The sequence below is a fragment of the Onychomys torridus genome, chromosome 2 (genome assembly GCF_903995425.1).
Source record: "Onychomys torridus chromosome 2, mOncTor1.1, whole genome shotgun sequence".
Classification (NCBI taxonomy): Eukaryota; Metazoa; Chordata; class Mammalia; order Rodentia; family Cricetidae; genus Onychomys; species Onychomys torridus.
The window spans coordinates 105,199,909-105,227,241 of NC_050444.1; the positions used below are offsets into that span (position 1 = coordinate 105,199,909).

Consider the following 27,333-nt stretch of genomic DNA (forward strand, 5'->3'; position numbering starts at 1 on the left):
ACAGAGCGAGACCCAGGAAAGGCGCAAAGCTACACAGAGAAACCCTGTCTCGAAAAACAAAAAGAGAGAGAGAGAGAGAGAGAGAGAGAGAGAGAGAGAGAGAGAGAGAGAGATCCTATCTTAAAAGAAAGGTAGAGGGCTGCAGAGATGGCTCAGTGGTTAATAGCACTTGTGGTTTGATTCCTAGTATCCACATGGCAGTTCACTATCACCCATAATTCCCATTCCAAGACAGAGACCCAATGTCCTCTTCTGAACTCTGAATACCAGGCACATATGTGATACACAGGGATACATGTGAGTAACTCACTTCTACAACATAAAATAAGGGTTTCTCTGTGTAGCTTTGTGCCTTTCCTGGAATTCGCTTTGGAGACCAGGCTGGCCTCGAACTCACAGAGATCCGCCTGCCTCTGCCTTCCAAGTGCTGGGATTAAAGGCGTGCGCTACCACTGCCTGGCTTAATCTTAATTTTTAAGAAGGTAAAGAATTGAGGAAGATGCCTGGCAAATAACAATACTCTAGCCTTCACACACATGCACATGTAATTTCTGATGTGCAATGAACAAAAATTACTGCAAAAATCAAACGCACAGTGATTCTGTGGTAATTTTGGCAGCACTTGCCTGTGGTGCATGGCATTGCTTCCCTGCAGTCCTGAACACAGAGCATGTGTACTTTACATTGCACATACCGCCACTCCATACACCACCAATGACGGAAGTCTGAACCAACCTGGCTCAAGTCTGAAATGTTACGAGTTGCAAGGGTTTCACTAGACACACAAATTTTCCTGTTGCTATTGAAACATAACAGTTTAATTATGAAAAACAAAACACTATTTTTCTGATCATATCTCAGCATATAGAGTATTGAGCTAATATATTTGAGTTGTATTGTATGTCTTGAAATGTTGCTATTTGAGTTGCTGGCTTGAGTTTCTTTTTTTTTTTTTAATTTAATGGATTTTGGTTTGGGATTAGGGCAGAACAACTTCTGAAATGAACCCTAAACATATATCTGCCATGATATATTTATATAAAGCAGTATTCTCAATACTCATTACTATAAAATCAAAACACTGGTGAATTCTGAAAAATGTTTAAGATGCTCTGAGTCCCTTAGAAAAACCATTTGGCCAATTTTTATACAAAGATTCAATTCTTCATATAAAAATAATGAAATACCTTCATCTCAATATGCAAATTTTATTTAGTCCTTAATAAGTGGTAAAATTATATGCATCCTGAGTCATTGTTTTAAAATATACTTCTCTATGATTTATTATCAGTAAATTTTTCATTTGTTCACCTATTTTATACATCTACATTCCAAGCATCACATAAAAATTTCTCTGGTGATGGGCTCATTGGGGCTCACAGAGACTGAACCAACAACCAGGGAGGCTGCGTGGGACTAACCTAGGCCCTCTGCACATACATTACAGTTGTGGAGCTTGGTCCTCTTGTAGGACTCCTAACAGTAGGAACAGGGGATGCCTCCAACTCTTACAGGCTTTTGAGACCCTACTCCTCATACTGGGTCATCTTGCCCCGCCTTAATACATGGGAGGGTGCTTAGTCTTCCTGTTTTGTTGATACTCATGGGAGACCTGACCTTTCCTAAACAGAAATGGAGGAGGAGTGGATCAGGAGGTGGGAACAGAGGGGGGTGGGAGGAAGGAGAAGAAAAAGAGGCATAACTGTGGCCTAGCTGTAAGATAGATAGATAGGTAGGTAGGTAGGTAGGTAGGTAGGTAGGTAGATAGATAGATAGATAGATAGATAGATAGATAGATAGATAAAATTATTCATTAAAGAATTTCCTCGGGTGAAAAGGGTCTCAAATAGATGAAGTTTAAGAATGCCATAAACCAACACTCAAGCCTCAAGCTCTACATAATGATTGTGCTATTACACAAGAGGAAGGTCTTGTTTCTTTTACTTTAAGGGTAGAAAACACACACATCTGCCACATATATTAATGTAGTATTTAGGAATAAAAAACATAGCAACTCCCCTGTCTGCCAAAATACAGCCATTAAAAAGAAACAAACTTATCTGAACAGAAAAATTTCAATGAAAACAAAATGGCTCCAAAGTCTGTGGCTTGTAGATTGCACTAGCACTAAGACAACAGTAAATATTGCAATGTCACCTAAAAATAATCTAAGCCAAAAATGAGTATTGGTCTGCAAGTGTTTGAACATTTTCATAGAAGACAATTTTATCTCCACATATAAGATGAATCTATAGATTACTATGATATCAAATGAATTTTAAAGTTTTTACTTTGTTATGAAATTCAGTGGAATTGGTCCCTTAAATAAATTATTAAGCATGTCAAATGATCTGTACAAACATTTTGAACTTGTCAAGACACATCTGCAGTCTAATAGGACAGCATCCCTGGGCTTTGAAGGTTTCTTGGAGAAACACAAAGAAAGAAGCTAGAAGTCATGGAGGTCACTGGGAAATGAACACCAGTATAACAAACGACCAAAATAAACATGAGATTATACCAGGATGTGGCAATGCCTTACCTCTGACCTCTAACCTTTCCACATTCTGGGATTACATGCATGTTTTAAAACATTCTATATCACAGTTACCTGTCCCTAAAATCTTTATCATTAACCTGATGTCTTCAAGTCTCATAATCCATAAACTTCAATTCCCATCCAACAAGATATACAAGAAGCCTAAGGCACCACCTTCATAAAAAGAAAACTAATGAGGGTATTAAGATTTATAACAGGGGGTTGGGGATTTAGCTCAGTGGTAGAGCACTTGCCTGGCAAGCACAAGACCCTGGGTTCAGTCCTCAGCTGGGGGTGGGGGTTGGGGGGGATGTTTATAACAGACCACATTACTAATAAGAGAGTGACCACAGGTAAATAGGTAACTTCTACACTGCACTCTTGATAACTATTAAAATGATTAAAAAGGGTTATTAAAAAAAAGCTTTCTTAGTAAATTACACTAATTCCCCATTTTTACACTTGATCTAATCCAAAATGCCAAGAATAAATAAAGTCCCACAATTTAACTTGTTATAAAATCCCATTCCCTTGTCTCTGAAGCTGCTCTCCAATACCTATTTAACCCATCATCTACAAATATATTAGTACAGTGAAGAACTAAACGTGGCAAAAATCCTCCATAGCTTCAAATGCATGTTCCGTCAAAAGAACAAAACCCTAGTGAAAGAGGGCTCAAAAAGAAATGAGTCCACATAATCCAAGATGACCACACAATTGTGTAGATGATCACACAACTGTACAGATAGGCACTTTCTCACGGCAGGGTCCAAAGCCTACAGTCTGTGGAGTAAACGTCTATGACCCATAAAGGGAAAAAATATGGGACCAAAATAATCCACTGTGCCCTGCACAGCCCTAAGGCTGAGTTTATCAGTGCTGTGAATCATCTTCAGAGGCAACAGATTTATAAATGCTTAAAGAAAGTGTTAAGTTCATGAATACAAAACTACACAAAACCCTTCTAGATCAACTAAATACAGAGGATCCTAGAGGAAAGAACAAATTTCAAGTCTACATTTGAATTGGATCTTATGTGAGTCAGCTATGCACACTGGATGACTAAGAAAGTTCATCTGAAGATGGCCTGGGTGATACCGATCTTAAAGGAGATTTTAGTCAATTCATAATCTTTATCTGTGTCACTGCACTGGCTAAAATACCAATTGCAAGGACAAAAATATCCCACCTGTTACCTTCATCTAAAAGGAATTTCTTCTACTTACACTTCAGAAATCAAAAAATATGTATTCAAATGACTAAAACATGTTATATGAATGAATTATATTTCCATTCATTATGATAAAGAAAATTTGGACAGTAACTCCATTTTATGTAATTTTGGACAAAACCTTTAACTTCTCCTAAAACTTTCTATAAATAGAAACCGGGCTAGAGACATGGCTCCACGGTTAAGAGCAATGGCTGTTCTTCCAGAGGTCCTTGAGGTCAATTCCCAGCAACCACATGGTGGCTCACAACCATCTGTAATGAGATCTGGCGCCCTCTTCTGGTGTGCAGATAGAACACTGTATACATAAAAAAAGAAAAGAAAAGAAAAAAAAGTGCAAACCCTAGTCTTTAACTGTGTGAAGTTTGTTGCTTGTTTTGGACTTTGTTTCATAGATAGATGGCCTCCCAGTGGGAGGAAGCAGAGTCACAAGCCCATCCACAAGATTCTACAAGCCGTTGGCAAGAGATTGCTCAGGAAGAGGAGACTCTTGAAGAGCTGACCTCAAGCTGACTAGGGAGCTCCATAATGTAGATTTCATGAATTGTTATTCTTGCTTAGCTGAGATTTTTGATATCTTTAACCATGTTCATAAAAGTAATTCCAGTTACTCATTGGTTCTCAATTCTCTTGGGCAGGATCATTTCTTTGGCCTGATGAGGTTCATGTACACCTAGGAGAAGTGCAGCTTTGTCAAAATAAACTTGACCCACTGAGACATTAAAGTTGTTCTGACCAGCTATGCCATTTCAGATTTGTACCTAAGGGTTTGTCTTCTTCTATATTCAAAATCATGAGTCCACAGCTAAATGGTCAATGCACTTTACTTTTTGGGCTCTTCCAGAATATCAATTCACATACTAGCAACCAGTATTTTTTTAACAGGAAAGATTAAAAGATTAAAGTTTTTACAACAGAGAGGCACTTACCCCTCCTGCCTTCAGCAACTTTCTTCTGAAGTCTTCTGTGGGGTTATTGAAAGTAAGTTTCTCACAGCGGAGGTGATTCACTGGTGGGTGGCCTTCAAGATGCAGGAATAAGTCATAATCAAAGCGGACTTTCTTAGGTTCTTCCTGGAGGTTAAGGAAAATAAGAGGCAAAAATAGAAAATTTAAAAACAAGACTTAATCATAATAAGGAACAGAAAAGACCTAGACACTTAACAGTTGTGTCAAAGTAGTTCTGAAAGAGATTATTCTGAGATTATATATAAGGCAACTTACAAATATGTGAAAATTTTCATTTGTGTTAGGAAAAAACCAAAAAGAATAAACTTACCATTTCCCCTTGGTTTCTCAAGTAGAGCATGCCATGAACACAGCCACCCAATGAAAATCTATGTTATTCCTTCTACTTCCCACCTTACCCTCAGCACCTACCATCAAGACTTTCACCCTACTGCCATGTTTACCACTGTCCAAACTATCACAAGCTTAAAAATCTAATGAGACATATATGCTACATGAGAGCCTTCCTAATTTGGCTCTGGGACTCTGGTCTCAATATACCACCCTTTGCCCAACTGATGGCCAGTTCTCCCTCAGCTGCCATATGCCTATGCTGTGTATCCTCACAGAGGTAGTGCTGATTGCTTATCAACATTAAAGCCTATACAATTCATCCTCCGTTCCTTGACTTCTATCATTCATGACAGTCAAATTTTCTTCCAGTTCTACCTAGTGTTCCTCTTGCCAAGTCCCTACTCTCTGGCTACTATAACTACTGTCTTAGCTTAGACCATCACCACTTCCACGTAGTCCTCTTTCAAACTTGCTTCAGTCTACATTCTATAATGACAGGTGACTGATTTTTTTCTAATGCAAAAAAATCTGATTATCATTGCATTACTTTTTAAAGCCTTTAAAGGCTCATCATTTTCAGTGATGTGATCTCATTTCTTGCAAACAACTAGCATAGTCTTTCACCACCTTTCCTGTATTTTATTTGCTTTCTTACAACACTCTCTCCTTCTACACTTCTGAAGGTCTTGACGTTCCCACATGTCTTATGTTCTTACTGATTTTGGCTTTCTCACAGAATGCCCCCACACCTAAAATGGCCATTATATTTCCCTACACAGTTAAGTATGTTAAAATAAACTGGCCATTGAAGACCTGAAGACCAGCAGAAGTGCTAACTCCTCTGTAGAGAGGTCCTAACCCTCCCAATGCAACCTGAACTAGACATTTCTCATACATCTCTCCTCTACTACTTGTAACTATCACACTGAATTATGATAATTTTTGCCTCATCTCACCTCAAAATTGATAACTATTCGATGCAACCTTAGAATTAAGAAGGTGGGCAATGGTCTACCTTGAAATTGGAAGTGTAATTGATAAAGACATTTTTAATCAATTTGGTAACATCTAGCAATAATAAATGCTCATGCTATTTGACTCTAGCACTAAGAATCTCTTAAATATAAATATTCAAATATGAGTGCAAATATTCATGGTGGCATTGACTACAATAAACTTAAGAATGAGCTACGTTCTGCCATAGACTATAATTCAGATAGCTTATAGATTTACTATATTTTATGTATAGGTATTTGAGAGAGAGAGAGAGCGTGTGTGTGTGTGTGTGTGTGTGTGTGTGTGTGTGTGTGTGAGTGTGTGTGTGTATCACATAGGTACAGGGGCCCACAAAGGTCAGAAGAGGGCATAAGATCCCCTCGAACTGGAGTTATAGGGAGTTGGGAGCCACCTGATATGGGCACTGGGAAGCAAACTGAAATCCACCATAAAAGCAGCCAGTGCTCTTAACCGCTGAGCCATTTCTCCAGCCCCTCCATTACGATATTTTAAATTACTACTTGGAGATGTATATAGGTAAGTAAATTAAAGGTAACTCACAGAAAAATATTTAAGTATGACAAAGCATGATCCAGCCAGTCTCCATACTGACATGTTTTAACATGCAGACACATGGAGAGAAACATGAAAACAGCTACATCAAATACTTAACAGTCATTAGGTGGAACTGAGGAAATAAAATTACTAAATTTTATCCCATATTGTTTTAATAAAAACATTCACTCTTGTGTACTTTTAAAGAAAAATATATTAACAAATTAACCAATTACCACCAAAACAATAAAGGAATGAAGTAGTAATAGCATCCTCATAAGTCCTCAGAAGGTTTAAACAAAAGACAAAGCCATCGCATTTCAGAAAAACTCAAGGATAAAGACTAGAGAAGCTCCTTCTGAATCTTCAGTACAAGCATCTCTTAAAGGTTTTTTATCGTATTTGTTTGCTTGCTTTAATTGAGTGAGGAGGGAAATGCCCACAAAGTTGTGTTCCAGCCAACTAGAAATCTCTACTTAGAAAGCAGACATCAATATGTTAAGCTTTGCTCCTCAGAAAAGATTATTCCTCAAAGTTCAAATAAAAGGAGCTAGAGATATGGCTCCACAGCACTTCTTGTTCTTACAAAGGACTCAGGCTCAATTCCCAGCACCCAAATGGTGGCTCACAACAGTATACAACTCCAGTTATTTGAAGAATCAACAATTAACTCCAGTTCCAGAGTACCCAATGCTCTCTTCGGACCTCTGAAAGGACCAAGCACACACGTGGAACACAGATAAACATGCAAGCAAAACATTCAAACACATAACATAAATCTAATAAGAAAAGTGTGTATTTGTTCCAAATATAAAACAAATATGTTTCCTGGAGTGGCAATCTGGTTTGGTAACATCATCCCCCTCATGTATAAGCTCAAGTCCTTGCCATTCACTCACATACTATCTCTGAGAACAGGTTAAGAAAGAGAAGCATGGGGTCTTTTCAAACTAAAGCACCAGGATTGAATGTGTTTCAATGTGGATGCTGTTTTTTGGCTTCTGAAACACAAATGGTTTTCATAGACAGGCTGGTTTTACTGTACTCAGATACACAATGAGACACATGCAGACCCAGGAGAACAACTTAGACTCTGCTAGCCCTCTTGACTCTGAAGGCTCAAATCAATAAGCAGAATGAAGACATACTCATCAGAGCAAGCCCAGGACTGGGAGAGGAGAGGTACATTTCTCATGAACATAACTGAGACTCATCACCCAGGAAAACTGTGAACACATTTAGTCCTAAACCATTACTACAGTGCACACTCACACTATGAGACCACAAATACTTATAATAAATAAAATAATAAACACTCAAAATGAAATAAAATTCTGCAGAAACAACCCACAGTAACTAAATATTTTACACACTAGTCAGTTCAGTCAGAAGAAAAACAATGTGTCCATCCAGCCTGCAGGGACACTAAATGAAATAAGCCAGTCTCTGAAGACAAGCACTGAATGAGTCATTTACAAGGAGGTATTTAAAATAGTTAAGGTAATCAGAGTCTGAGATGCAGGGAGTTGTTAACATTAGTATTGCATTGCAGTATACAAAGCAAGGAAGATCCTGGGACCCTCCACAGCACTGCATCTGTCAGACAGGAGCAGCACCACAGTCCACATGTCAGCACTCTTAAGATGGTGTTGGGTGTGGTGGCACATGCTTTAAACACCACCCTGGCACTCACAATGTAGACCAGGCTGGCCTCAAACTCATAAAGATCTGCCTGCCTCTGCCTCCCAAGTGCAGGGATTATATCCAAGCTGAAGCCAGTGCAATGCCAGATTACATGGGCAACAGAGGGAGTCTGCCCCCAGTCACATCATCTCACAGGAAATCAGAGATCATTACTCTTTGAGAGAAATCCTTCAGAGGAGAAGGCCAGGATTCTTCCAACAGTATAATCCAACCACCAGATAAAATCAGAACAGTAGTCATGGAAGTATGACAGGACACAAAAAGCCCTACATGATCTTCATTAACTAAATACCCACGATACGAAAAGGCAGCAGCTGTGAAGGGAGGAGACTCCCAAGACCTTCTCATAGACACAATCATTTGAAAACACACTGTAAAGTGAGAAAAGGCATTTCTCCCAAGACTATAAATAAACGGACAATAAGCATATGAAGAAATGTTCAACATCACAAGTCAAAGAACTGCAAATCAAAGCCACAATGAAGGGCGGTTTCCCAACCACCAGGATAATTATAGTTAAAAAGGAAACTATGAACATAAAAACCATTAGAAAAATTAAATTTTTTATATCCTGGGAATATAAAATGCATAAAGTGGCATGGTGACTTTGAAAATAATTAGTAGTTTCCCCAAAAGTTAAACGTAAGTATATACAACAGGACCATATAATCCCAGTGGGATTTCAAGACATAGGTCAACACAAAAACCAGAAAGTGACTATTGAGAGTGGTATTCCTCCAAATAGTCACAACGTGGAGACAAGTCAAATGGCCATCAACTTACAAATGAAAAACAAAATGTGAATTATTTATACCATGGAATATTATTCAGGTATAAGAAAGAATAGGTATTAAGATTATCTCATAACAAGGATAAATTCTACTTCTCAAAAGTTCTTATAAACTTAGTAAATAAAATAACATGTAAAGCACTTAGCCTCTGGGTCAAGGACAAAGTAAGAAACCAAATGAGTAAGTACAGAAAAATGGAACTGTCAAGTCTGTCTGTCTGTCTCTCTCTGTCTCTGTCTCTGTCTCTGTCTCTGTCTCTCTCTGTCTCTCTGTCTCTCTCTCTCTCTCTCTCGTGTGTGTGTGTGTGTGTGTGTGTGTGTGTGTGTGTGTGTGTCTGTCTGTGTGTGTCTGTGTCTGTGAGCGTGTGAACACCCTAATTCACAGTCTTGTTAAAGATGAAATGGCCGAAGTGTGGTATATAGACACATACAGTGAGAAAGAAAAAAACATGAAAAATAAAACATACCCAGTTATTGATACATTCTTATTTTACGGGATGGGTTTATTGTTTTATATCTCTTAGTCACAAGGAAATCTTTAATGAGCTGAAAGGCTGAGCCTTGTACACACAGAAAAGCTACTGTTGCTGTGGAAAATCCTGAGGTTTAACATTCTTTAACGAATGGCTTGTCATGGCTCTGATCCTGTCCTGAGCACCAAAGTCATCCAACATGATCTGTGAAGTAAGTATGCAGATTTCTAGGCTGCACCCCAGGGATGCTGTACCCCAGGGATCTGGTGGACTGTGAAAATGTCTGTCTAATCTGCTCTTGGGAGCTGCTGCTGCTGCTGCCTCCAGGACCAGACTTAATGGAATGCTGGCTTAAAGAACAGACTTGTGTTTTCTTGATTGTTTTTGCATTTATTTTGAAAGTGACCTGTCTCATCTTAGGGCACATTTAGAACCTATGATACCTTTGAATTAAAAGTAAGTAACTGCAGGCACTATTGCAGGCCTGACATGAAGCTGAATGCTCTCCTTGGGGGTAACCAAAATCACTGGTCCAATGACTACAGAGGAGCAAGCAGCAAGCAGCAGCTTTGGCAGGCAAGGGCCTGGGCTCTTAGTGGAAGGTCTATTAGCTTCACTACTTACACACGGCCCACTGCAGTCTACAGTGCTATTCGGTACCTTCTCGTCTCCAAATGTATAGCACCAAGACAAAAGGGCAATAATCTATCATGTTTATAAACAAAACCAAGAAAACTAACGCTGAAAAGAAGACCAGCACTTAACAAACGTACACTTATAGTTGAGACCGTGTTACAAATATTCCACATGTCATCCTTATATAGAATCTTTCTAACCACTTTCTGAAGTGAGCACCCCTACCTCCCCAAGTGACAAATAAGGGAAACCCCAGAGAGGTTCAGTTATCACCCATGGCATATACTCTGCATATTCTGCTCCGAACGCGTGGTGGCATCTTTTAAATGCAGTAGAACCCGTAGTCCCTCAGGCTGAAATAACTTTATATACTGGCCACATATATTTATCATCTAAAGATAATACAGGATTTTTTTGGTAACCCTAAAAAATTCTAGAGATATGACAAGACTAGGAACATTTCCTGGAGAAACTCTACTTCGTCTTTTCTATTTTATGACCTCTCTCACGTTTTTCAGAATGGTAATCATTCTTCCAAGGAATATTTAGTGCATTTTATATAACCTGACTCTATGTTGAAATTATCTTTCTACAGCCACTTCCTATATGATTAAAGAGTTGTGGTAACCAAAATTCTTCCGTCGTTTTGCTTTAACATTATATAGTGTGAGAAGTGTTTATCAATGATTATTTTAAACATAATTTGGTTAACAGAAGATCTTCTGAGAGAGAAATGGGTAAAGATTACATACCTTGTTTTTAAAATAAACCTCAATTGGCAATATGAAACCAGCATACCCAGACTCTTCTACTTTGTAAGGTGGATCTTTGCACACTGCAAAATTAAAAAGGAAAATGGGAAAGATGAGACTAACAGACAGAAAGACATGTTAAAAACATCAACATTCTACCATCCATAACATGTCCAGTTTTCACAGCCCTTTCTCATGTCACAGTTGAGTCTCTGATTTCTTTTTCTCTGGGACCCAGAACAATAATTTTCCTATCTGTATTTTTTAATTAAAATCTGGGTGGAGTATAGCTCATTACAGTCAACCATGGTCACAGTGAGTGACTTAATTATAATTCTCAGAAGCAGGACAGGGCCTGTAATCGAAGCTCAAAAGAACCAAATGAACTGCAGTTTCCTAGGTAAAGAAACATCCAAATCTGGGAGTTGAGGAAACTCACTCCCTGCCTAAGCCTCTGTTGTCTGAGCTGTCCTGGGTGGTCTTCCTCCTCAGAAGACCCGAGACCCGGCTGTCACTTCTTCTCATGCCTCCATCTTTCCCAGGTCACAAAAATATGTTTTCATGAGATTCCACCACAACACATTCAAAACCCAATCACATGGTAAGAATATATAAGGCCTTCACATTTATTAGAATAAAACAAAATTAAAGCAAGATCTTAGAGAACTGGAGAATTTAGGAAAGGAAATTTCATTCCTCTAAATTTCCTACATCAAAATCAATCACAAGCTAACTGAATGTATTCTTGTTAAGTGTTGTGGGCCACAGAGATAGCTGGGAAGTTAAGAGCACTTGATCTTAACTCCTGGGTTCAGTATCCAGCACCCACATGGCATCTCACAACTTCAGTTCCAAAGGATATGTTGCCATCTTCTAAGCTCTGCAGGCTTCTGCATGCATGTGGTACACATTAACATTCAAGTGCGCGCGCGCGCACGCACACACACACACACACACACACACACACACACACACACACAAAGTATAGTAAGTACCTTTAAAAGCAGGTGGTTTCATAATGTGTTTTGGTTTTGTTTTTGTTTTTGTTCTTGTTTTTCAGGTTTTTTGAAACAGAGTTTCTCTGTGTAGCTTTGGAACCCTTCCTGGAACTCACTGTATAGCCCAGGCTGGCCTGGAACTCAGAGATCCACCTATCTCTGCCTCCTGAGTGCTGGGATTAAGAGCGTGTGCCACCATCACCACCACCCAGCTTGTGGTTTCATAATGTGACAAGGTAAAACTGGATATGCTAAATGTCAAGATGCATACTCCAGTACACTGAGTTTTTATCAGCAGCCCAGGTCACTTTCCCAGGCTCCTCACCACCACCACCACCACCACCACCACCACCACCACCACCACCACCACCACCACCACCACCACCACCACCACCCCCTGTGTTTCCCACCACAGCCCTGTGCTTCACTCAAACTCTGCTTCCCCTCAAACATGCAGAGCACTTCCCACTAATGCTCAATGCTCCCCTTCACTCTTCCTTATTTATCCAAATCTCAATTTCTTCCCAAAGTCTCTCTGTCCCACAGAGTACCTCCTTATACCCACCCAAAGCAGTAATTATCCAAATCACTACTCTGAAACTAAACAGAGTTCCTTCTAACCTGTTTATTCCCCTCTCCCCAGGGACAGGAAAGAAAACAAATACACACTGTTTCACCGTGGGAAATTAGAGCATAGGTCAGGTGGTCAGGGTGCAACAGCTGGCACACCTGAGTGCAATCGACCATCTAGTTCAGACCCCAGTCTTCCTCTACAAAGCCACCTCACTTCTCTGGATCTTGGAATCCTCTTCTCAACAGTTTGAAGAGTAAGCGTGGTGACTGCCATATACTGAATGTTTGTGTTCCCCAAAATTCACTTGTTGACACTCTAATCTCTGATGTTAATGTAATGGCATCCCATGAGTCCTTTGAGAGGTGATTAAGAAGGTAAAATCTGAGTTGGAGATTTAGCTCAGTGGTAGAGCACTTGCCTAGCAAGAGCAAGGCTCTGGGTTCGGTCCTCAGCTCAAAAAAAAAAAAAAAAAAAGGTAAAATCTTCATGAAGGAGCTTACTCTGTATTTCCAACCCTCAGAGAAGCTTCTATTCCCAGTAGATGCACTTAACACAGTGAGCCACAACTGGCTAAGGTGCAAAGAATATGAGACCATGGACTGCTCAGCCCTAAACGGACCATCTATCCTACACCCCTTCTTCCCCAGGCTTGGGAGAGCTGCAGAAGGCGGGGGATGACTGTAAGAGGCAGAGGCAGTGTGTGAACACAGAGAAACAACATCCTCTGGACACAACATACAGCTGCATTCATGAACTCACAGCAGCTGTGGCGAGGAGCCCTATGCAAACTGAAGCAAGTCCCAACCCCAGTCTGGAGAGGGAGGAGGATATGGAACTTCACTCCTAGCAGAGAAGCTATTTACAGCTGAGGATGTTGGGAATTTTGTCACTAGTAGGTCGACCATGCTCCAGTGGAAGGTTACAGAGTTGTGCACACCTGGACCGCACAAATTGGACATGATGGGAGGGAGGGAGACACAAAGTTGGGAGAGAAGGGATGGTGGAGCTGGGAGGAATGGAGGTGGGTGGGGGTGAAAATGGTCAAAACTCAACTCCTTGTGCAAAATTCTCAAAGAACTGCTGCTGCTGCTGCTGCTGCTGCTGCTGCTGCTGCTGCTGCTGCTGGGAGTAATCCAAAGATTCTCTGATCATTTCCACTATGTGAAGCCACAGCAAGAAGCCCATCAGCAATCCTAAACAGGATCCTCACATCAGAATCTGCACATGATGGCACCCTGACATCAGACTTCAGGTCACTAGAACTGCAAGAAATAAATATCTCCTGTTTCTAAGCTACCAGGTCTACTGTGCGCTGTTACTACAGCGTGAACGAACCAAGAAGATGCTACATATACACAATGCAGCACGGGGCTCCATGTATAAACCCATTCTCATGCAAGCCAGGAAATCCAGCCCCAAGATATCCAATCACCACATAACCTCTCAGATGAAAATAAAATGGAAACAGAGAGGGGAGGCTTGGATTTGGATCACAGGACTGTGATCCACAGCCTGAGGCTGGAGAGCCGTACGTAGTTTCTGCTTTCTTTCTAAAAGGAAAAAAAAATCACCATCTACACACCTGAAAGCATAGCTGCAATGTGCAGGTGATTATGTAGGGAACACTATAAACATGATGTGTTCTATTTAAAAAACAAACAAACAGGAAACCAAGTTGATTTACATGAATATTGGCTATACACGGCACAGACGGGAATGTGGTTCCACAGACATGGAGGACAACGAGGGTCTGTCTGTGGTTTTAGTTGACAATGTTTCACCGTGTATCGCAGGCTGGCCTAGGAATCTGGGTCCTCCTGCCTCAATCTCCTGAGGACAAGGATTACAGATAGGCATGGACCACCAAACCAGCTGAAGGCAGGATGTTAATGTCCAACTATCTCCTTTAGATCACCTGATGAAAATCTCCTCCCAAACTGGCATCAGAAAAAGTCAAGAATTAAGCAACTCACTTTATCTTGTATGTTTTTCTAATATAAATAAAAAGAAAAAGAGCAAGAAGACCCAGAGTAGTGGCAGTCACTCATCCACTGACCACCTGCCAACCTTCATGAATATTCAAATGACCTGAACACTGGGGTGAACATGCAGCCCCACCCAGTGGGCTGGTGGCTGGCACCACTACACTGGTGGCATTTCTAAGCTGTGGGGCTCTTGCAAAACGGCAATTTCACTGTAGGAAATACTCAAAGAATTAATGAAAATATTTTTAAACGTTAGTATTGGTGTCCAGGTTGCTTGGGATTAATCATGCCAGTGTCGTTTGAAGGAAGTTTATTTTGTGGGCTGCTGCACCCGCTGGGGAGTTAAAGCTGCTCCTCTCTGCACCCTTTTGTATAATTCATTTTCTCTATTCTGCATGCAAATTGCTCCAATTATAGGAAACAGCTGTTAGTGGGTACGTCTTCGAATTGGAAATCTTGGGATATTTTTTCAGCCTCCTAAAGGAAGTGATCTGCTGTGTATTAATATTCTTTAAACGTCTGTTTCCATAAGAAAATATTTATTAACTTCTACCTCAATTATTTTTAAATTTAAATTTTCATTTAAAACAAACAACATCTATACAGTACCCTGAGTTCTTAATTAGAAGTAAACAATAGGGCCAGTAAGGTGGCTCAGCCAGTGAAGGCACTTGCCACCAAACATGACTTCCCGAGTTCAATCCCTGGAACACACACAAGGAAAGAAGACAACCAACTTCCTCAAGCTATCCTCTGATTTCCACACATATCTGAATGTACACACACACACACACACACACTAAATTTAAACATAATAAAAATGTTTAAAAGACAAATTAAAACTGTGTGTATGTGTGTAAATGTACATATGTGTACGTTCATGCAAGTATGCATGCATGTACCTATGGAAGCCAGAGGTCAACTTTGGGTATCATTTCCCCCTCAAACACTATGTCTTTGTTTTGGCTTGGTTTTCGTTTTTTGAGACAGGATCTCATTATGTAGCCCTGGCTGGCCTGGAACTCACTCTGTAGACCAGGCTGGCCTGTAATGCACAGAAATCGGGCTGCCTCTGCCTCCCAAGAGCTAGGACTAAAGGTGTGCTCCACTATGCTCAGCCATGGACCTTATTTTTGAGACAGGATCTCTCACTGACCTGGTGCTTCATTAAGACTAAGATAGCCAGACAGCAAACCTCAGGGACCTGCCTGCCTCTCCCTCCCCAAACTGGGAGTATAGAGCATACCAATGTGCCCAGTTTCAACATTGGTTCTAGAGGTCAAACGCTGGTCCCCACACTTGTCTGACAGAGCTACCTCCTAGCCCAAAATGTTTTACATAAAACCAACATAAGAAAAAAAGAAAAAAAAGCGATATAAACATAAATATATAGTTCTCATTTGAAAATCTGGGGACTTCCCTCATTCTAGCACGTAAGAATCCTAAACACAAGTCTCTGAGCAAGTTCTATAAAAGCAGCAGAATTAGACTTAAAGAGTAATTCCTGTGGGATAGATAGTACTTTCCTAAAACTGCTCATCAAAACAGTTGACACAACACAGATATGTAATGTATGGCATAACGCTAACTATACATACTGAACATTAGCCTATTTAATTATGATCTTGAAATATCATACAAAAGGAAGGAAAACACATAGGAAGACAAAAGGCCATAACTTTGTTAACTAAGAATAAGGTAAATCCATATAATTATTAATGAGTAAACTCCTGCTGAAAATTTTTCTGTCCTCATTTATGAAAAGGGGTTTCAAAAAGAGATACACTTAGTACAGAAAGTTTCTTATATGACTAAACAAACTGGTAGTCACGCTATAAATTATATATACAAAAATAATTTTATTTATTTATTTTTTGTTTGTTTGTTTTGTTTTTCAAGACAGGGTTTCTCTGTGTAGCTTTGCGCCTTTTTCCTGGAACTCAGAGAGATCCACCTGGCTCTGCCTCCCAAGTGCTGGGATTAAAGGCGGGTGCCACCACCGCCCGGCACAAAAATAAATTTAATTCATTCAATAAATGGACCCATTTTGGGTTTCAAAAAAGTCCTATAAAAATCCTTTATCAAATGCAAAAGACCTTCATTTAAGCATTAAAGATACTATTAGGCAACAGTTTTCTCACTATTTCTCAAGAAAACAGCTGGTAAATTCCCCTCCAGAGCCATTCTCTAGACTATTTGCTCAGACACTATGATTTATGCTGGTCTGAATACTTCAGCTGTCCATTGATAATTATTGGTTTTCCTTTATTTACTGCACAGAGCTCTTCAGGAAGGAAACACACCGGTTTCCTTTTATATAGACTGGTTATTATCGCTTTGTGCCAACTGTTGCTTCCAGCTTGAGCATTTTTGCAATTCTTCCCTTCCTGCTTGAGTTCCACCACATCAGAGTCTCCAGAAATGGGGAACACAGAGCCCAGCATTGCTCATCTCATCATGCTAAGAATGGTTGTGGACCAGCTTCTTGAAGCAAGTCTAGTGCCAACATCAGGGAATAGCTTACCACACTGTCCCTAAACACGGCCTATTCCTGTGCAGTATGACATTCTAGAAAGAAAAAGATCAACAGTTGGGCTTTATATTTGTTTTTATACGACACATACTCATGAACGTAGCTGATAGTTTGTGTTCACCTGGGGAAAACTTTCAGCTACATGAGTCCTCACCAGAGAGAGAAATTCATCACTGCTTCTACTTTGCCTGTTTTTAAACAACAGAGCAACAAACTTTTCTCCCTTTGTTTTTATTACATGTTCTTCATTTTCCTGAAAAGGGATTAAAGATAAAATCAGGGAATTTTTCAATTGTATTGTGGAGTATTTCACCTTATTCATTTTAAAAGTTCAAATGCAGTTCTGAAATATAATCCTTTCCAAATGCAACAAACAACTTTATGGACACAACACATTTTTCATAAAGCTTTAGAAACACCAACTAAAGACAGCCAACTGACTACAGCAGGAGTGGACCACCAGTCTCTTTCCTTCAGATTTACCACCAGGTCCAACTCAAACAGCACCTCCTCCTGACAGCCTTCTGCTAACACTGTGGAACCAAATGGTGGCTTTCCTCTTCTGTACTCTCCTATATTCCCTACTGTAAAAAACTAGTCCTGATATAACTGGTACCATCAACCTCTACCCAAAAGATAGTCCTCCATTTATGAAACTGGACTGAATTAGTAAAATGTAACTTTAATGTAAGCTTCAAAAAGTGGGAATTGTACAAGCCTGAGAGTCAAAAAGAAGAGATACAAGGCCAAGATGTCAAGCAGAGTGTGACAAAAGGTATCACATTTTGAAAATGGCGGCACAAAATAATATGAATACAGCTTATGGGAGGTGTAAATTACACATGTAAAAGAATGGTCATTTATGTCAGTGTTACAGGACAGCCCTAGATCTAAACTATGGGCTCCCCACTCTAAGTTGGCCAAATTGCAAAACTCTCATACGATGACTTCACTTGCTGGTAACTTAGAATATTTACATGCGTGTTCAGAATATCTTTAGACTCTCTGTGTGCTCTGATTTGTATTGGGAATGTCCCCCACAGGATCATAGACATGAACAATTGGTTCAGGTCTTTGGGGAAGTTACAGAACTTTTAGAACAGGGGTTCTCAACCTTCCTGAGGCTGGAACTCTTTAATATAGTTCCTCGTGTTGTGGTGACCCCCCAACCATAAAATTATTCCTTTGCTACCTCATAACTGTGATTTTGCTACTGTTGTACTGTAATGTAAATATCTGATATGCAGAATAGCTGATGTGTGGCCCAGAAAGAGGTCATGACCCACAGGTTGAGAACCACTGCTTTAGGAGGTATAACCTTGCTCAAGAGAATGTGTCAATGATGGTGGGCTTTGAGAATTTATAGCCTCTCCCCACTTCTTGCTGTCTGCTTCCTGTGTGGGGGTGAGATGTGATCTCTCAGCTCCCTGCTCTAGCCAGCCACTGTCAAGCCTCTCCTTCCATTATAGATTCTCCCTCTGAAATCATGAAGTCCAAGTAACCTTTCTTCATGCTCATGGTATTTTATCACAGGAACAAAAAAAGATTGATACAATCTCCAAGAGGGGATTTTGTTTTAAGCATATACATAAGCTTTTGGCTTTCTTCATTGTGTTTTGTTATGGCTTACATGATGTCAGGGGTCTTACTAGGGGCCTTGGGTATGTTAGGCAAGCCCTCTATCAACTGAGTGACATCTCCTGCCTTTTATCAAGAATTCTGTCAGAGTCAGCCAAGCCCAGGTAGCTAAAGTTAAGAAAATAAATTTCATCTTAAAAAAGAAAATACAATCACAACCTTAAAACAAGACTTACTTCCAAACCATTTCTTCAAGGAACTTACTATAACAAATGAACCAGCAAAACAAAAACTGTCCCAAACTAGAAAACAATATGAATTGCTAAGAAATAGTCAACAATCCTTCAAGCTAATGTTGATCCTTCTCCCAGCAACTTGGCCTACATTTCCTCCAAAAGCACATGAAATTGCTTTTATAATTTTAAACAATTAGTCCAATGGAGATACATTTCCAGGCTAATTGATGGGAAAAGGCAAAACTACATCTTTAGAAAGTTCATATTAGAGACAAACCTAATTTCTATGGAGAGTTATTCAGATGGAAAAATACTGAGACCTTTATGCCATGGATGAGCATTATCCTAGCAGTTGGGAGGCTATGGTGGGAGAAAACTGGGTTAGAGGACAGGGTAGGTCAGACATGGAGAGCTTCTGCTTCTCTCTCTCTCTCTCTCTCTCTCTCTCTCTCTATCTATCTATCTATCTATCTCTATCTCCTTCAAATAAAAAAAAAACAGAAACAAACAAAAAGATAAGGAACTCAGGGGAAAAGGAAAAAAGAGAAAGAAAAATCACCAAAATCTCAGACAAAATAGTCATATTTCACGTCTGTCTGAAAAGGCAGCATTTGCTATACAGAGAATGACCTTCCAAGGAAGCAACTGAGAAATGTTCCCAGTGTTAAAACTCACAAAAAAGCTGTATGTCTACAGCTCTTCTCTGTAGCTTTTTAAATTCTATTCTAAGATTAATTCAAGTATATTTTATGTATAAAAGGGCTTTGTTTGTATGTGTGGGTGGGTGTGCTCTGTGTATGTACTTGGTGTCCAAGAAGTGCAGAAGGGGCTGTCTGATTCCTGGAACTGGAGTTACAGATGGTTGGAAGCTCCCTTGTGGGTGCTGGGAATGGAATCTGTGTCCTCTGCAAGTGTTCCTAACTGCGGAGCCACCTCTCCAGACCTCCTTTTGCACTTTGTTTGTTCGTTTTAAAGAAACAGGGTTTCTCTGGGTAGCTTTGGAACCTCTCCTGGAACTCGATCTGTAGACCAGGCTGGTCTTGAACTCACAGAGATCTACCTCTGCCTTCCAAGTGCTGGGATTAAAGGCATGCACCACCACCGCCCAGCCTCCTTTTGCTTTTTTAAATCAAGTACATAAAAAGGTAATGAATAGTTCTATTTTTGAAATAACACCTAATGATTTCATTATGGGAAACCCCTCTGACAGTGGTGTTTGACCCAGCCTTGCGCCCCAGATACGCTACAACTAAGGCTGCATTTTATTCTGAGGGGGACATACCTCTGAGGCTTGGGGGCAGAAAATACCAAGGAATGGAGCTACAGAGAAACTAGAGCAGAGCAACAATGAAACAGGCTGAGAATGGGTGTACCAGGTCACATGTGAGCTTTAAAAGAAAAACAAGACAAAGGCTTTGGTGGGTCTGGTAAGAAAAGAAATAACATTTACATTGATACTCAGGAAGACATACAAAGAACCGTAGAAAAAGCCTATCCTTCCATGACCTCTCATCTGAGCTCCTTCACTCATTTCTTACTCTTCTCTGCAAATTGTCTAACTGCATTCTTCTCCACCCCAGATCCACCTTGTAAGGCCATACAGATTTGCCTGTCATTTCACAGTCCCATTTCTCACACCTTAAATTTCCCGAGAAAACAATGATTCTTCTTAAGACTTGATAACCAGACATATCCTTAGGAATATGTATAATGTAGTCTTGAATGACAAATAAATAAATTTTAAATAAAAATCTGTCCCTTGAAATCTCAGAGTTCCTGAATAGTATAAAAGAAGCATCCAGACTGAAGAATTTTAGCAATAAAAAGGTAGTGGGTTTTAAGAGCAATTAAAAAAAAAAAAAAGATGAAAGCTCACAAGTGCAAAGCCATCATCTTCTTAGGGTAAGAAAATCACGTGACAATGAAAAAATGCATGTTTCAGAAGAAGAATACAAGGAGTGGTGACCATTCAGAATACTGGGAGAGAAAAATTTAGATTCTCTCAAGCACATTCTCATATTAAAAAGATATCCTCTCACCAAAATGAGGGTCCCTCCCCCTTTAAATCAGTATACAGTGTCTTCAAAGTCACTTCTAAAGGCAGTACAATAATATTCTCTCCTATTGCTTACAATTCAATTTCTTATTCTGATGCGTTCTTCTTTTCCAAAGGCAGAGAACAATCAGTGGTGCCATACACAAGAGAGCTACCAGCTGTGCTCGGGTGATAGACATGGCCGTGCATTATGAAGTAATCAAATATAATAAATCAAATACGAAACCCATTTCCAACAAAAATAAACAGCTGAGACCACCACAATCAAACTTCACAGAAACACCGAAGGAGAGCGGTCCAGCAAGGGCAATAACTTAGCTTTTCGCTTCTCAATTAATTTCTGCTTTATTCTCTTTCCAATAGGGAAAAACCACTTCCAGAGAAGGATCAAAACCTGTCCTAACTTTACAGACAGAGTGAAGAAAAACAAGACTTCTTTTCAGCATCTAACTGATTCTACGTTTTTTGGTCTCTGTGCAGTGTTCAGCACTGAGTAGCTTGTCCATGTAGAGGACTGCTTTAGCTCCCAGAACACCCAGAATCCAAGAGCAGGACAGAAACACAACAACAAACCCTAACCTCTTGTTTTGCGGAAAGAAACACCAGTATCCAAACACTGCAATCGGAGCACTGTTGCCTGAGTAAGCAAGAGGATGGGGACTAGAGAAAACTGAGCCTGACCAGGAAGGTGGAACAAGAGGAAGTGAAGTTGCTGCTGAAAATCCGTGTGGACCCATGACCAAGGCAGGCATGCTGGAGCACACCCAAGGCTTCCTGAAGATCTGGATTTGGCTCACCTAAATCAAGGGCCCACGGGGAAACTGAGTTCAGCAACAGACTGATGGCAAAAGGGAGAGAGATGGAGAGGGAGAAAGGGAGGAACCAACGGTGGTCAATACCCAGGGCTGCTGAAAGGGACCTTTGGTTGCAAAGTCACTTTGGACATTCACATGATACATTCTGTTCCATCATTTGTAGCATGGAAGTGACACTATGTCCTACTTCATATAGCTCCTGCATGCTTAAAAACAGCACCGACTCGTAAAGTTCAGAGATAATCCCTACTAACACTGAGAACATTCTAGATATTGAGGAACACTCACTAACCTAAAAGTAGTCAAATACAAACTGAAAAGGCATGGAAACTTGTTTTGGACTTTCCTAAAACCCTTCTCCAAAGCAGCCTAAAATATACATATTTGTATATTTTATTAGTTTAACCATTCTCTGCTAACATTTCAAGTATACTGTAAAATTAGGGGTGCTGAAATGCTGCAACAGAACAGACTAGAAAAACGGAAAAATAATCTCACTTTAAGTCCCACGCTGTAGTAAAAGAAAAATTAGCAGGAAATCAAGAGACATGGATCTGTTTCCAAGTACCTTTTTTTAAACAATTGCTTTGGACCTCTGTCGTCACAAAGAAAGCAACTTCCATTTCAGAGGTTGCTTCAGCATCCATCGCTCTACTATTGTAAAGACAAACTGTTTGTGCTACTTCTAACTTGAAAGGGAATGTATAGTGTGTTTTTGTAGCTTCAGTTAAGCATAAAACATCTATCAGCTAATTATCACATCTGTTATAACCAAAATCAGGAAACTGAGATAAAACAAAACAAGGATTCAGCATTACACTTGAATTGGTTTTTTGTAGTGCATACATGAATGTGTGAGCACACACACACACATACACACACACATATTTATTTGCTTGTGGAGTGTGGAGACCAGGGTCTCGGGTAGCCTATGCTGGCCTTGAACTGAAGACTTTATGATCCTGATCTTTGTAGTTCCACATCCCACGTACTGGGGTTCCAGGCATGCACCACCATACCCAGGTCTGCGTTTTGTTTTACAATTCTGGGGGCAGAACCTACAGCTTCAACCAAACATGCAAGACAAGTACTCTAGGATGAGCTACACACTCAGCCCCAACACTTGAACTGTTTCAAATGCATTCTGGTAAAGGCTTTTTCATAATCAGAGACAAATTTTATATTTATTGGACCATTAAAATAATACTGATTTTTAAAAACAGAGGCTGTCTCATAAAAAAAATTCTATAAATTAGATTTTCATTTTCTCATTTCCATTCTTACCATGGAGTGAGATTAAATCTGCTGAACAAGACCCCATTTCATATATATAAATCAAAATAGAAATTTCATTCCTTAGGACTTGATATAATTGAGTTATAGTAGCATATCAACTCATGTGTTACAGAATGAAACAACAGGATACATGGGTAGCATTTATGAGAAACACCATGCTTTTAGAGAAGTAAGACAGAAAATTAAATCAACTGTTTGCACATTAGGCACAGTGCATTATGTAGAAAGCTCTTCAGTGGTGTGATTTTACTATATATTGCATTTGCAGTAACCCCTGTTCTTAATCACATTGAAGCCCATTATATTACTTTTTAAATACAAAGCACCCTGCCACAATGCAGTCAATCTTAATAGTATTCCTGACTGCACATATAAAAGATAGGTTGATGAATACGTTTATGCCCTATTGAAGGAGATGAGATAGCTCAACAGAGATTAAATAAAGCTCTTGCCAATGGCTGAATCTTGAGCCCAAAGAGAAGAACACAACTCAAACCAAATTTTATAGGCAAAGGTCAAACAAGATAATAATTATGACCGCAGCTTAAGCGCTGCTAGCAGATGCTGGCTCAGGTAATTCTGAAGGAAAGGTCTTCCACTACAAGGGAAATACAGTAGCTTTCACTGACTGTGTTCCCGATAAACTGTAACCCGGGTTGGAGGTGACTATAGTTCCAATCACCTTAAGAACCCACTCTTGTTAAAAAGCTACTGGATTTTGGGTGCAAACCTACACCTGCAATCGCCCCTGTTATATCATAGCTTAAAAATAAATCCCAAACTTACAAAAAATTAAAATATTAATATAGAAATAATAAAAATATAAATTTTGATAACAGCTTTATGCTTTTACAGAAACCTTTACTTAAAAAAGGAAAGGGGGTATAAAGACCAAAGCACTAGTTACGGTTTCTGAACCTTTGGTTTGTAGGCAGTCTCTGCCTACATTGCTTTGTTGCCAACCTGCCACCAGTTCTGACCAACGTCTACAGAGGAGTCACATGTATGGCTGACAGCATCTCTCTACATACACAACCTGCAGAATCAAAATGCAAACTTAGCTATGAGAAGATGTGGGGAATACAGAGAATAAGAAAGAGATTATTATATGAATAAATTTTTATAGTGTGAATGAATTATTATATGAATGACAAAGACTTTTGTTATCACAGAGAGTTTGTATGGTTTTGTTTATAAAAATTGTCCTTATGGAAGGGGGGCAGTTGGGGAGGCAAACAAGAGAGTAATGGGGTGAATCTGATGAAGTATATTATATACATGTATTCACTTAGCCTGCTTTTAGCTACTGTCTCATACAACTGACATACCGTAATACAGATCTCTTTTTAATAACCAAGGGGGCAAATCATTCTTTTTATGCTGTCATTTCCTGTGTTAAAAACCTACTATCACATTTAGTTTCTCTCCCAAACAGGCACACACTGTAACAGAACACTGATATCCTCTAATATACTAAGTGACAAAAACTAACATACATGTGCCCATAAACTAATATACATATGCCCATATCACTGTTACTGTTGTGGTTTTTTTTTTTAGCTTTGTTGCTTTTATTATTTCATGCACATGAGGGCTTAGCCTGCATATGTGTATGTGCAACATGTACATGCCTGGTGCCTACAGAAGACAGAGGGATCAGATCCCTTGGGACTAGAGTAGATTTCTATAAAAACATAAAACTTATCAAAATTCATATTTCTATTAACATTTTACTTTTTATAAGTCTAGGATTATTTTGGTATGACTTAACAGGAGAAATTGCATGTGTAAGTTTACACAAAAGGTCCAATGGCACAAACGCTCACCAATGGTTGTGAGCTGCCATGTGGGCTCTGGGAATCAAACCTGGGTCCTAGGAAGAGCACAGTGCTCTTAACTGCTGAGCCAGCTCTCCAGCCCTGTTATTTTGTTTTTATGAAGAAATGGTGGTAAGTCAACTCTAATTCCATTGCTGTAATCAGGGCTTGGAAAAGGTAGAAACGAAGCAACAGAATTTGATTTAACAGGAAGAAGTTTTTAATAATTTATAATGATGATTTATTTATAAATAAATGCATCTGCTCTCCCACATACCCTCCCCTCTAAATAAGTACAAATGAAACTATGCCCAATGTGCCACATTCTTTCCTACTATGGCAAAGAGCAGTAAGATATCTAAAGACAGCAAATATAACATCATTTCTTCTTTGAATATAGTATTAAAAGTTTGATTTATTTAACACTTCACCACATCCCTGAAAGATCACTGATGTCACATAAATCCATAACAAGAAAAAAGAAATAGAATAACCCTGCCAACCACCCCTTCTTACAGATAGAATATGACAGCTTAAGCAATTTACTCCGAGGTCAGGAAGCTAATTCCTGGCATTCAATCAATAGATATTTATTAATGGCCTCTGTACCCAGCACTCCCTACTGGATGCTTAGATTTAAAATATTTTCTCCTTTCTGCTAATTTCTCTTCTTATTTTATTTTAGAAAAACTATTTTCCATCATAAAAAAAATCTTTAAAAGAGTGATTTGAGAATCACAAACTCAAGAAAAATTCAGGGGCAAAGAGTATGTCTGGAATCTGAATTCTTCATTAAAGTCACAAAGAATTGAGACCTAGGGGTACGTACCTCCTGTGCACACAACCTACCACTTCACAATACAAGACACTAACAGCTCGATTTTATGGAGAAACCAGGTAGACAGCTAGCTGATGAAGGTGTTCCTGTTTCTCTGCCACTCCCTACCCCACAGTAACTAACTTTGTGCAAGTCACATAGGCTCTTTCTATGTCTGATTCTTCCAGGCACAAATAGCAAAATGCAGGTCCTTGCAGATCCATTGTAAATACACTGTGTATTTTATGACAAAGCTGTTCTGTAAATGTTAAGTTCCTACTGAATCCTTGTGTTGTGTTTTGGTTTGTTTCTTGAGACAGGGTCTCACTCTGTAATCCCAGCTCATCTAGGTTTACAGTGTAACTAAAAGATGACCTTGAACAATAAGACTTGCCTCAGCCTCCAAGTGCTGCAGTCATGGTCAGGAATCCCCCACCAGGCTGAAATATTATATTAGTTTTCATACAGAAATGTTTTATCAACATGCTTCTACATTTCTACACAAGAACAGAGACATGGTGCTGCTGTGGGATATCTTTCTGTATGCTGTGAATATATGTTGTTCCCATTGGTTAATAAATAAGTTGCTTTGGTCTATGGTAAGGCAGCTTAGAGAGGCAGGCAAGAAAGGAGAGAGACAGGAAAGAGAAAGGCAGAGTCTGGAGAGACACCAGCTGCCACCTAAGAGGAACAACATGCCAGCACACTGGTAAGCCACAGAACATGTAGCAAAACATAGATTAATAGAAATGGGTTAATTTAAGATATAAGAGCTAGCTAGCAAGAGGCCTGCCATAGACCATACAGTTTTTAAATAATATTAAACCTCTGACTGATTATTTTATAAGTTGCTGCAGGACCCATGAGTGAAAGAGATTCGTCCCTATAGCGGGGCCGGCAGGACCTGAGAAAACTCCAGCCACATGGTGCCATTTAGCCAAAATATCTAACCAAGAGTTAAATGTTAGACCTTTAATACACTGCCTGGCATTTTAAGGATACAGAACTATAATAGGATACAGATATACTAACACAGCAAGAGAAATGAAGACTAAAAAAAAAAAATAACTACAATTAAGATGGCATAATGCTACCAAACTCTATCATTAAATAAACAGTGCTGAATTCAGATGCGACTTCTCTTACAAATATGGCTCGTTTGGAATTCTTATCTAATTCAAGGATTTTACTATCTCAGACTTCTCAGGCATAAGCCCAGCAGTCTGCTACCCTAAACCTTGAGTTATTCTGACATGCTCAACTTTGAAAGCCAAGAGATTGTCTCACATGGTCACCATGGTGAGAGAAGAAACTCATTCTTTTTCCATCCGTCCGTCCGTCTGTCTGTCTCTCTCTCTGCTCCAGCTTTTCTTATTACCTTACTTGCACACCGTTTCCCCTAGCCCTATAAACGAGCATCCCTTCCTAGTACGCTAATTTTGAAAGGCCAGAGTATAGTGTATAATCACCCTCCTAAAAGCTCCTTTTCTAGTACTACTTCAGCATCAAAACTACTATAATATCAGCAAATGTGATTTTATTTTCCAGAACAAAATGAAACACTCAAGAGTGAATACCTCCCCGCTTTATTGTAGGACACTCTCTCAACCACTTAGATGTATAGGCCAGGCTGGCCTAGAACTCACAGACT

At 39.5% G+C, this 27,333-nt stretch overlaps 1 protein-coding gene across 2 annotated transcripts in view; it reads right to left on the reverse strand.

The window, feature by feature from the left end:
- The window catches only part of Mllt3 (MLLT3 super elongation complex subunit), a 268,589-nt gene that overhangs the window by 103,798 nt on the left and 137,458 nt on the right, over nt 1-27,333 (reverse strand). For both annotated transcript variants that reach the window (XM_036179447.1, XM_036179448.1), the window contains exons 3-4: nt 10,978-11,060; nt 4,700-4,843 (exon numbers count right to left, since the gene is read on the reverse strand). In XM_036179447.1, the coding sequence (XP_036035340.1) occupies nt 4,700-4,843; nt 10,978-11,060 (227 nt within the window). The remainder of the gene's footprint in view (nt 1-4,699; nt 4,844-10,977; nt 11,061-27,333) is intronic.